This window comes from Labrus bergylta, chromosome 10 (assembly GCF_963930695.1).
Source record: "Labrus bergylta chromosome 10, fLabBer1.1, whole genome shotgun sequence".
Classification (NCBI taxonomy): domain Eukaryota; kingdom Metazoa; phylum Chordata; class Actinopteri; order Labriformes; family Labridae; genus Labrus; species Labrus bergylta.
Window position 1 is genome coordinate 25,056,816 of NC_089204.1, and position 12,671 is coordinate 25,069,486.

The following is a 12,671-nucleotide window of genomic DNA, read 5'->3' on the forward strand; positions in this document are numbered from 1 at the left end:
TAACTAACAGCAATAACAAGGTCTGAGCGAGGGAGTAAGAGGAGAGAGGAGGGTGGGCGACTGGAGGTGTGTGACAGGGCAGTGGGAGTACACAGGGAAGTAGTAGAGAGAGAAAGTGAGGGAGTAAATCTGCTCCATGGCGTTCCCTCAGCGTCAGGTTTATATGTGTGTGTGTGTGTGTGGGGCGTGCAGTGTGCTTCCAGGGGTTTCCATGCTGTCACAAAGACCCCTGTGAGACCAGCTTATTTACCCTGCAGTAAAACCCGAGAGGGAGTATACCCTGCAGTAAAAGTGGAGAGGGGGCTCAGTGGAATTAGATTTAGGGCCGCCTCCGGCTCTCTGTTCTGTGTGTGCCGTCAGGGAAAACCCTCTCTGCTGCTCTTGTTCCGTCGTTCAACTTGAGTTATGTTGCGTTCAGAATGGGTGGGGGGTGTGAAACGTGCTAAAAAACACACAAACAAGTTTCAGAAGAGTTTTTAATTAAAGAGAGAGGTATTATATTGTTCTCAGTTATTGGTTACATAGTGGCTTGTACATTAATTTAGCATAAATAAGCAGTTGTGCAATTAAGGGGTTATTACATTTCACAATGCTGTTTTTGTTGCATAAGCACTTGCTTGACTGTACAGTATGCCTTTTCACAGATGAATGCAAAATGTGCTCGTTTGTTCTTTCAATAATCATCTTTTTCTTTTTTTTTTTTCAAGTTCTGAGGGAGAAAACATATCAACAGGATCTCAAGGAGAACATGAACTTGCACATAACCCGTCGCTGGAAAACCAACCAAGCAGCTCTGAATGAAAGGATGTCGCATACACAGCGCAGAGGCTGACGGCTCTGCACCGCCATCCACATGGCAAAGGTAAAGTACTGCATATGTCTTAACCAACATGCTCCAAACTGTTTTGAAGATGTTAGTGGGTAAGAGGTTGACGTTCTTAACTCCCCCCCCCCCCTTGAAGGGTATTGCTTTGTTACATTCCACATTTTTGATCATGTTCAAGTCATTCAGTCAAACTCCAGGCTCAGACGTCTGTACTTTAAGAGTCTGCATGCAATATGAGAGCTGGTGTGTGTTTGTGTGTGTGTGTGTGATAGCGGCTAAAAGAACAAAGCTCACAAGCAGCTACATCCAAAGGTTGAGGTTAAAACCAGCAGCTATAAATCATCTGTGACTTTGAGATGCAGCTCCGTTGCTTTGTACATCTGAAGTGGCAAAATGGAAAGTCTGTAAACCTCGTCATATTTTTTGCATTTTTGGCTGAGTTTGTATTAAAATAGCTGTGGAATACAGATAAAGGATGCTTTTATATAACAAATGACACCTAAAACTAATTATTTAAATGACATTTAAATCACTTTTTTTTTGTACATTTTAGAAAATAGTATTCAGCGTTAACATCTGATCGAAATGTTTTTTTTGCAAAAGAGTGAATTGAAAATTTATGAATTCATCCAAACGTTTGTTATGTTAAATCATTCTTTATCTGTATTAGGGTGTGCAAGTTGTGATTGTGTGTAGTAAGACGTTCATTGTGAGTTGTATAAAATGGGCCCACAAACAAACAAAAACAAAAAAGCTTGCCAGGCGGTGTGCAAACTTCACATTGTTTCTTGGTTACAGTGTAACTAACTTAAAGGTGAGATGTGGGATGTAATCCTCCTCCTCCTCCTCCTCCTCCTCCTCCTCCTCCTCCTCCTCCTGATGCTCCTCCCATTCACCTCAAACAACAAACAAGCTCTCAAATCAGATTCTTGCCCCTCGTCCCCGACCGCCTGTGACAAGCGGCTCGGGGTCGATGCAGAGCAAACGGTGTGAGTCATTCCAAGGCACTTGATTCTTTTCATTCCCTTAGATGATGAACTGAAAAATCAATACTGTTCTTTTGCTAATGCCCTTTTCTCCAGGGTACAAATGCACTTAATGAAATGATAATGCTTAATCAAACGCTACTCATCAAGGTTACAAACAGATTCTCCTTCTGGTGAGATGAGCGTACTGTACACTTGTGCATTTTGATGACATTCATGGAAATGACTGCCAGATAAAAGATGTGAATATTACCAGATTTTTGAATTCCATGCAGTTTGAATAAAAAAAGAAAAGAATGCAACTTGCAAAAAAAAAAATGAGGAAATGGGGAGAAAGTAAATGAGAAACATTCAAAAAGTGACACACACATTTGAAAAAAAAAAAGTTGCTAAGAGACAGAAGGCAAATCACTAAGCCTGAAAAGGCAAAACAACCTCAGTGATCTAAATTAAACAGACATCATCACAGCACCGAGAGCACATACAGAACAAAAAAAAAAAAAAAAAAAAAAGAGTAGAAGTCAATAACAAAAGGGCTCAACACAAAGTATCAAAACGGAGAGGAAGTACAGGTTTCATAAAAGCTAATTAAACTAAACTACAGCCAAAGAAAAAGAGATCTCCGGTCTGTGCTGTGATAGCCTGCACGTGGTTTCTAAAAGTCAGTCAGTGCTTTACAGCTCGCTGAAGTGGAGGTGGAAACATTCAGACGACTTTGTGGTCTCTGGGACTTTCCGGTTGCCATTGGTTGCCGTGAAGCTGTAAAATGCCCTGTAAAACCTCCAACCAGACTTTGTAGCAGAAGAGATACTGTTCCTGCAACGAGAGGGACAAAGGGCATGCATGACTTTTCAGAAGTGTCTCTTCTTATAAAGCTTGAACTTTGAACACTTAACCCTTGCGTTGGCACTGACCTTGGTTTGAATCATCCCATGACGCTGAAGCCTCATCTCTTTTACGATTTCAGTCACATCAATCTAAAGAAGGAGACAGAAGGTTGTTAGACACAGCTATAGGATGTGTGTGAGCCATAAGTCATTCATTATGTCCATAACAAAAACACAAAACTTAGATTTGACAGCCATCAATCTCCTTAATGCCAACGAGAGCAAGGAGAGCAGGGCCTGGTTGTTCAGTGTTATCCAACAGGATTCAAGATTTTCAATCAAATTTTAAGAAACTAGTTCACCCAATTGCAAAAATATTGAACATTAATCATGTAATTGAAACAGCTGTAAGGATCTTTGTGTTATGTCGTGTGACGTCCCCTTTAAAGCACAGGCAATCCAGATTTGGTTTTCCTTATAAAGTCCTGGACCAAATTTATCCTGTCCAGTTTTTCTTTTAAAACCAGGATTATGTGAGCTGGATTACTTGATCCTTGGTATAAAAAAGGTGTTTACCAAATTTTGGATAATTCTTATCCGGAATAAACCTTTTGAACAACCAGGCCCAGACATTTAGTAGGCTTGGTTACCATCCTTACTTAGTTTGTTAGCATGCTAATAATTTCCGTAATAAGTACTTTACACAAAAATATTTTTATATACAAAAAGTATTTGGTCATAAAATGTAAATAACACAAAGGGATAAAAGCTATTACAATTCATCCTGACAGGTAAGTCAATGTCTTTAAATACTATTTATTTAAGAGTTGTTGAGACATTTCACTCAAAGAAAAGTTATCAACTTGTCAGTGTTGCTGCAGAAACAGTCAGAGGGTAAAACACATCATCTCCTGCAGAACATGAATATCTGCATAAAATGTCTTGGCCAACTTAAAAGAGCTCATCAAAACATTTGTACACAAGTTTAAATTATAAATCCAATGCTTCCATATTTTTAATTCTTTAATTCTTTAATTTGGTTTTAAATGAAATTAATTTTTGTACACTTGAATTACTCACTATAATGTTTTTACATTCTTCTTTGAAATTGTTGGAAAACCCTTGCAGTCATTGCATTTCTCACTTAGACCAGGTCTACTGCTTTGCCCTCTGATACATATATATACATATATATATATATGTGGGCACTTTGTTGTTGAGAAAAACTGCTTTATAAATACAGAACCTATTAATGTAATGGACTCATTGCTGTGTTATTATATTTAGAGACAAAGGGACAGATCTGAAAATGACTTCCACTCACAGGCAAATCGTTCTCAATGAGGCTGAGAAGAACATCAGTGCAGATAAGAACTCCTGCGCGTCCGATGCCGGCGCTGCAGTGCACGGTGGCCGGTCCTTTGTGATGCACCGCTCTCAGGTAGCGGATGAAGCGAACCAGTTGCTCCGAGCTTTGTGGCACGCCGTGGTCAGGCCAGTGTGTGAACTTCAGGTGACGGACAAAATGGGTCTGACCGGACTGGAATAAGACATTTAAACCCGAAGGTTACAATCATCATTGGAGTTAAATTTATCCCAATAAACATAAATGATATCTCTTACCTCTGTCTCCACCATGCGGATGACCTTGATGTGGAAGTAGTCCAGGTGCTGCTGGTTCTCCAGGTGAATTTGGTACCTGCCCGTATCCAGAGGCACGCCCAGCTTCTGTGGCCAGTACTTGTGACATTTAATCCTTCCCCGCTCTACTTCCTGGGTCATCATGGCGATCACGTCAGATTTGTTTTCCCAGATCATCTGCCAGAAGGCCGGCACCGTGGAGGGCAGAGGGCCCTGGCAGGAGATGTAGAAGAACTCTTCATCGCCAACTTGCAAGCGGATGAAGCTGGCGTTTATATAGTCCTGGTTGTCTCCAATGGCAACACGAGTTTTGTCATCTATGGGGGGAAAGAGTGAAGGGAAAAATCACCCTGAACTCTCTGCATGAGTAAATCTGAGTGTGAGCATTCACCACTGCATGAGTTTAACAATAAATTAAATGAAGCTGAAAAAAAAAGAAGAAAGACAGCATTCTGCCTCTAACAGACTGACGGACATTTCCAGTGTTTTTCTTGATGATTGATAAGCCAAATCATTTCTTGATCATAAACAAGAAACACTGCACGCCTTGTTGTTTTTCAAATGGCACGCAATCTTGCAGTAAATAAAGCCGAGTAAACAGCTCTAGGGTCTGGAGTCGGGCTCAACAAACCCTCGCTGTGAGGAAGTTTGTTGGTGATGAGAGAGGTGATAGATGGAGGAAAGTAAGGAATGTGTTCTGGGTTAGTTCCACACCTCCCGCTTGTGAGGTCAAAAAGCCACAGACTGGAAATCAGACTTTCTAAATAAAATAGTTAAAGGCTTAAAGCAAAGGATCGTGGCAGCACACAACATGCCCCCTTTTTCTGGACTTAATGCACAAACAAATTGTGCTACAGGCTAAACATGAGCAGGCATTTGGTGAGGTGCAGTGATTTTCCATTTAGGATCTTTTTAACACCCTCGAGCCACTCTGAGGGCTGAAGAAGTAATTGCTAAGTGTTAATGTGTATTGTGTGTGTGTGTGTGTGTGTGTGTGTGTGACAGGTTAACATTATACTCAGGTGTTACTTTATTCAATATCACCAGGGTTAACCACATTTCAAGCATTGAATCCAAAAGTGTTGCATACCAGTCATTAAAGAAATTATGCAAATAGAGAAGTGCAAAAAACTGCAGTTTCTCATGTGGCCACTTGAGGCTGGCTCCAAATGTGTGTTAATCCAAGATACTTGGACAATGTCTTAGTGATGTCACCAGCTGGTTTCTGAAGTTGACTTTTGAAGCCCAATGATGGCGGTGGCCATATTAGAAATGCTGACTCAAATTCTCTTTCAGTCACCCTGGCTACGGGCAAAGACGTGGAGCTGAGTCGGGCTTTTAGCTAATGGCAAACAGCTACAACACACCCACCTGTCAGTCAGATCAACCCCGTGCTTGAATAAGAATTATTCTCAGACTTAATACAATCAAAAATTGATTAGTTGTAAAAAAATAAAAAATAAAAAAAAATCCCCCTTTGTACAGTGTGTGCCAATAAAGACATGAGCTATAGATACCAAATTCATTTTTTTTAACCACGAGGTAAACATGTTTATTTCTGCTGTCAAAATTAGCATTTTAACATGGGTGTTGATGGGGCTTCCTCGGCTTTTGATGCCGGCCTCTAGTGGGCACTTGAGGAACTGCAGTATTTTGGCACTTCAGTATAGACTCGCAGGAAAAAACTTTTACCGGATTGCTTATCAGTCCCTAATTAGCCCCATATTAAAATTCCAAACTTTGACAGCAGAGTTAAAAAGCCTTTTAAAAACAAAGTTTTTTTCTGTTCTGTAGCTAATCTGATTCATTCAACTGCACAAGAGTGAATGTTTATTTAAATTATCAGTTAATTTGAGTGACTGGTGTTGAGCTGCTATCTATCTGACACACATTACCAAGTTAGCTTCTGTAATTTCTACTTTAAGAAACTAACAATGACAGTGATAACAACGCATTTGCCAACCCATTCTCCTGCACCACCTTCTTGTCCCACTAAGGTCACCTCTGGCCCGAGAGAACTAACAAAGCTATGACCATAATGCTGAACTTCAGGAAACTAAAAGGCAGTCGATTGACACGTGTGTGAGGCCGCAGTGTCACCGTTCATTGATTGATAACCTTAAGTAAGCATGTACTGCATACTGTGTGTGTTTTCTTGAAGGTATACACTAACAACATGCTGTACAATCTTAAATATCATTAATGTTATCGTAAACAAAAGCATAGCATCCCTGAGTGCATGAACACACACACACACACTGAACTGAGTCTGCATTTACACCCTGAAATCCAAACCAATTATACAGCTTGTAATTTTCTCCTGTAGTCGCTTTAATTATTAAAAAATATAAATCCTAGATAATTACAAGGTTGGAAACAAATGACATCTTCGTAATTACACACTGGGCTGACTCCAAGAAGATTACCAGTGTGGCCACCAGTGAATCATTGGTACCAATGTAGGGGATGATTTGTTGTGCAGACATGACTTCAGTGTTGTAAACAAATATCTCGACCCCCTTCAGAAGAGACCTCAAAGTCAACTTAAACTGAGAGGCGAAGAAAAGTGCTAACAAACAGGCACTCCTATAAACGCCGGGTCTGTGAGTATCCAGCTTTAACAGGCTTCAGCTCACCAATAAAAACTTTCCAATAGGGGGGAATATAACATTTACACAGGAGTTTGAACAAATGGAGAAAGTGAAAGTGATCAGAAGTTCCTGTGAGAGACTTACAGGGGAGGATGTCTCTGTAGCGGTTCTTATCTCTGTTCTCTGGGGCTTTTCCCACCAAACAGTTGTCCGTGGGCTTCAGATGCTCCAGAGCCTGAAAGGAGCAACAAGGGCAGAAAAACAAAAAAGGAAATGTTTAGACTTTGAAGACTGCAGCTGGATCTGCTGTGTGTCTGTCCATAAAACAATAGAGCAAAACGGCAGCGTTTAATATTTATGAAGTATCTTTAAGTGCTTATTTGCATGTGTGTTGGTGCTTTATGACTACTCACTATAAACTACACTATAATGAGAATTCGCCCTTTTGTACAGCCGTCATAATTATGAGGAACTCTCCCAAAGAACATCAGACCCCCCCTCCCCCACTCCCCACCTTTAAAAAAACTCCTCTCTCCTACATCGCCTGCAACCACCAACAAACTCTGTTCTCAGTGTCTTTGAGCATTCAGAAAAGCGTTATATAATTCTTATGCATTACTGTTATTATTATGACTGAGAATTATTATACCCAATAGAGTGGAGTCAATGTTTCCCACAATGCATTGTGGAAATTACCGTACAACTGATAGTCATTTACCGAGGAATATAAACCATCATGCATTGTGGTGCAAAGGAAAATCAACAGATGGGCGTCTTTAACCACACGAGGAGTAAATTAATTGTGGCATGAAAATATGGTTTGATTAATAAAATATACTACTTTATTTATTTTGTGAAAATATTCTCAGTATAACATTATGTGTCCCTGAAATTCATGCCGTTAAGAGGTTGGTCTAGCGATTGGTTAGGCCCTGAACATAGGGCGACTGGTTGTTCAACTCTCTCTCTCTCTCTCTCTCTGATTTCTGACTTCACCCTCAGTCCCGTATCTCTAATAAAGGCATAAAAAACAATTGCATCTATAAAAAAGAAAGAAAGAAAGTCATGCCGTTATTTAATCATAGCACGATCCCCAGCAATCGTTGAGCTGCCCGTTTTATTGTGCGACAGCAATGATGTCATTATCGGCGTTTTTACAGCACCGTTGAGCTCACTTTACGGTCTTCTGCAGAGAACTTTCTGGTTCAGGAGTAAAGAATGAGAATGTGATTTCTGTCACAGCCTTAATGTATCACTCTGCCTCAGGTGTACTGAATGTTGAATCGTTGATGTTACATAACCGTCGCAGCAAACTGTCATACTTTGCATTCCAAAGATAGATATAGTTTCTGAAAAAAATACTTGAATTAAATAATTAAATGTAACGTGTTGGCATTCAAATGTATCAACTGCGCAAAAAAATATTTATGTGAGGCCGGGCAACAGTCCAGTTTCGGTCAAGTTGTAGAACGTGTTTTGTTGCTGGAGCGAAAGTGAAAGGTTAATTAAATAAATACAATTAAAACAATCCGTTGATGATTTTAACTGTTTATCTGCAAACCGTAGAACAGTTATAAAAAATCGAATCATCATCATGCTCGAGGTTAAAACGGCTGTACTGAATATCAGCACACCTGTGATTTCCTTCTGCATCAAACTTGCAGCTTTGAGACTGAATCAAAGCCGTGCGGTTAATCAGGATCAATGGGGGTACTGGTTTAATGTCATATCTAGTCAGTTTTAGTTGACCTTTTGTCCTGTGTATTTTACACAACACTTAATGACACTGATACACACCATGAATTCTTTGACCAGTTCCTGCTGGTCCAGTTGATGCTGCAGAATCTGGATGAGAGCTTTAACCCTGGAACCGGAGTACTGGCTGGTCTTAGAGGGACTAATTACGGCTAAACTTGCCAGTTCCTCCTCTGAAACTATGGGTGGGCCTGAGGAAAACAGAAGCGGAAAAGAGACAAGGGACAAGTGATACTTTTAAAACAGCAAAAAAAAAAAGAAAGAAAAAACAGACGCATCAACATAAGAGGAAAACGAGCGGACACCTGTTTGTGGTGAGGCTGTTTCGAGACTGGTGGCTTCAAACACATCATCTTCTTCTTCTTCTTCTTCTTCACTGCTCCAGCCATCTGACTGAGTTTTCCGGATGTCTTTGCAGGACTGGTCCAAAAGTTTGCTCACAATTTGTTTCCTGGGGGAGTCAGGGGGGCAGGGGTGAGACCAGACCATTTTACTCTTCGGTAGGAGGGGATGAAATCATGCAAGGCTGAGCTTCCTTTCCCTGCGACTTTTCCACCTAAAATACAGTATAGACAAGAAGCTAAAATATCTGTATACGTCTGCCATACCTAATGCTGTGAGGCTACAGGCAATGGTACTAGAGGCTTCCTAGCTGTCTCATTTGAGGTCCTCAGCACTATGCGGCAGCGTTTATTTATTTATTGCTCTCTGCTGCCTCCTTGTGGTTAAGAATGGAACACCAGTAGACCAAACAGAGGAAGCAGGAGGAGGATGAGGAGGAGGAGGAGGACTAAGGTGGTACAGGAGAAGGAATAAGTAGAGGCGACATGAGAGGAGAAGTTTGGGAAGTTTCTACCTGTCAGAAGCTCCATGCAACATGTCAGTGACATTGAGGGACGGGCAGCAAGCTTGATGAGAAGGCGTGCTTTCACAGCTCTCCTGTTCCAGCCAGAGGAGGCAGCAGACAGGAGGGAGTAAGGTGTTAATAGTAGATGTTAGTAAAGAGTTAAGGGGTGTTAATTCATTAATTAAATAAAGGTTAAAATCATATTTATAACACAGAATGTCATGCTTTTAAAGCGCATGTTACCTGTTTAACTGCAGCCTCGTCTGTGACTATAGTCAGCCGTCGAGGTGGCGGCGGGGGTGAGGTTAGCACCACACCAGCTTCAGCGAGCACAGGATCTGATGTTATCTCTGAAACAATGATATAAGGACACAATACATTTGAGTTAGTGTTGCTTTAAAGCGCTCTAAGGCAACTCATTGGTCTTGAAAACGATTGCAAGTCAAGCTGTAACTTCTCCTTTATACGCTGCATATAAAAGCAGCATCATTTGTATTTATAAAATGTGTTTTAAACAAGTTTAATGTTAAGACTTAGAACACAAGTATGAGTGCACAGATTTGCATGAAATTTGAATGTAATTGGTGATTTTACCCGATCAAAACCTTTCATTTTTATTCCAAAGTAAGTTTATTTGCGATTCAAATCTTACAAAGGTTGAGGAATTCTCATTTCGGGTCCATTTTCGGGGCCTTTGTGCATGAAACAGAACATTTAATCTCTTTCCTGATGCTTTCCTGTACATGCCTTCGTAATGTTCTCTAAAAAAAAATGTCTTATCTGACTTCCACTCCTTTCTGGGGAATGTGTAAACAAAAACCGGTGTTAATTGCATCGGTTGAATCCTAGTGGCAGTAACATTGTAGAAATAATCTGTGTTTTCTCTGATGGTCTTGTGTGGTTTGTATGTCTATCACCTTTAAGTAAAGATAATCAGCTGGTCAGAGTCCTCATAATTTAAGTACAGTTACAGACGTGGCATTCAAGTCTCGGTGAAGTCTAAAATCCTAATTTTTCAGATGTCATTCACACTTGAGAGTAGAGCGTTTTATTTCTGCACTTTGATCCTTCTAAAACCTGCGTTGAAAGAATAGACAGTTGTCAGACATCCTACCTGGAGGGCGCTCGACTGGCTTTTTCAGCACGACGTCAGGAGAGGAGCAGGTATCAGGGCTGGACACAGGAGCCGGCTGCTCGGCTAGAATAGCTTCAGTGTGAGCGGACATGTTGGGCGGTGTGGGTGACTCAGAGTAGGTCAGGGGCAGGATGTCTCTGCAGATGGTGAGCTGAACAGAGCCCTCCGCTTTACGCAGGATGTCCACTACTTTACTGTGGCTCAGACCGGACACGATCACGCCGTTCACCTGAAAACACACAGTGACAATAATCAGGCCTTTTTTTTTTTTCCCCCACTACAGGGATAATTAAAAACAGAGATGTACGGTACCTCTAATAGAATATCTCCAACTCTCAGTCGACCGTCCTGCTCAGCTACTCCACCAGAGCAGATATCCTTCACTCTGAGCATGCTGCCATTAGTTCCCCCAACCAAAGCAAAGCCGAGGCCTCCTCCCTCTGGTTTTGTGAAGTCCACTTGCATGATGCAACTCTAAATAAACCACAGGAAGAAAGTAGGAGAAAGAAAACAAAAAATTGGAGGAATTTGAGTGATGAATGATTTTCGCTTTCTGGAAATTTGATTCCATTTTTTTGTTGTTGGCAGGAACACTTTTTTTCCCCCCTGCAAGTAATCCCCTCATATTGTTCAAACAAATATCAGTTGTTAAAAAGTCTGATGCACGCACACACACACACACACACACGCAGACAGTGGCCCCCCCCCCTGCGGAGAATACATCTGCAGATTGACACACAGTAGACTCATGTTACAGTGTGTGTTACATAAAACAAAAAAAAACATGAAAGATGTGCTGGAGAAGAAAAAATTAAATCGACATAACTGGATGTGAAAATGAAGACGTCGACTTAGAAAGAATGAGCTTTTGGACAAAGGAAAGTAGCATTTGAAAAACTTACATCTTTATCTTGGGTGAAAGGGAGACATCGAAAATTCCCCGCAGTCCTACACACAGCTTCGACTGAACAAAACAAAAACAGGTTAAGAGTTATCAATGATCACCAGCTAATGCAGAAAGTCATTTATAGTATCTAAAATGATGCAGATAATAAATCATCAAAAAGTCAGTCAGCCATGTTAACGCTTTTATAAAGAAACGTCTGGAGTACGGTCCAAAGCTGTCAACAGAAGTTCCCTGAGGCAAGATTTGACATCCATGCATCCTTTCTGCCAATGGAAGTTTCGCTGTAGACACGGGGGAAAGAAACAACACACACCAACCTCCCACCTCTTCGGCCATTTTATAAGAGAAGTGTTGATGGGTGCGTCTCTTCTATGACAGGTGAACAAGTCGGCTCTTTTCAGACTGACTCCTCTCCACTGTCCCTGTTTGCTGCATGTGCCGTCACCAAGCAACTGTGCTACCTGCCCGGTAGACCACTGTCTGTATGCCACTGTGTGTGTGTGTGTGTGTGTGTGTGACAGATACAGCCCTGCAGTCCTATACACCAGTGGAGGGCCTAAGGCTTGCTAATTATTAATCCTGCTGTGAGAGCCCAGGATCTGTCTGTCAGCATTCAAATCACACACACACACACACACACACACACACACACACAGCTGCAAAGAGAACTATCTTTCAGCACCGAGCTCCGGCTTCAAACAGACAAAGCAGCAACAAGCTAGAGTCATTGTGCTGATAGAAAACATGAGGAGATAGGTCGAAGTACAGAAAACCTCTCTTGGTGTTGTTTATTTTTTTTATTTTTGGACACTTTCTAATATTGTATGCTTAGGTAAAAATGCCCCTAAGACTTCTATAACAAACAAAGCCTTTCAATTTAATTAAATTGTAATTTAAAAAATCTCACCATCTTCAGTAGGAGAGTCTCTCTCTGGAGAGACCGGCTCTTCAAAACGGGCAAAGAATTTCCTGTCCTTCTTCCAGTCAAACAGACCTACAAGAGAGAACAGCTTAGAAGTGTAACACCGTCGTTAGTACAAAAACATTTATTTAGCATACAGATGAACAGCTCACAAAACATTCTGCTAATGATTGATCCTAAATGATCATTCCTCAGCGGAGCGCAAGCATTTCTGGTTTCTAGGCAGTCAAAACA

The 12,671-nt window shown here is 41.0% G+C and overlaps 1 protein-coding gene across 1 annotated transcript in view; it reads right to left on the bottom strand.

Annotated features, from left to right (window-relative positions):
* Positions 1 to 458: 458 nt before the first annotated feature.
* Positions 459 to 12,671, bottom strand: part of ptpn20 (protein tyrosine phosphatase non-receptor type 20) — a 35,027-nt gene continuing 22,814 nt past the window's right edge. Inside the window, exons 35-47 of the mRNA XM_029279142.2 lie at positions 12,423 to 12,509; positions 11,511 to 11,572; positions 10,921 to 11,082; positions 10,588 to 10,837; positions 9,717 to 9,823; positions 9,483 to 9,565; positions 8,932 to 9,077; positions 8,669 to 8,817; positions 7,016 to 7,106; positions 4,263 to 4,597; positions 3,964 to 4,179; positions 2,727 to 2,789; positions 459 to 2,628 (exon numbers count right to left, since the gene is read on the bottom strand). Coding sequence (XP_029134975.2) covers positions 2,518 to 2,628; positions 2,727 to 2,789; positions 3,964 to 4,179; positions 4,263 to 4,597; positions 7,016 to 7,106; positions 8,669 to 8,817; positions 8,932 to 9,077; positions 9,483 to 9,565; positions 9,717 to 9,823; positions 10,588 to 10,837; positions 10,921 to 11,082; positions 11,511 to 11,572; positions 12,423 to 12,509 — 1,862 coding nt within the window. The 3' untranslated portion in view covers positions 459 to 2,517. The remainder of the gene's footprint in view (positions 2,629 to 2,726; positions 2,790 to 3,963; positions 4,180 to 4,262; positions 4,598 to 7,015; positions 7,107 to 8,668; positions 8,818 to 8,931; positions 9,078 to 9,482; positions 9,566 to 9,716; positions 9,824 to 10,587; positions 10,838 to 10,920; positions 11,083 to 11,510; positions 11,573 to 12,422; positions 12,510 to 12,671) is intronic.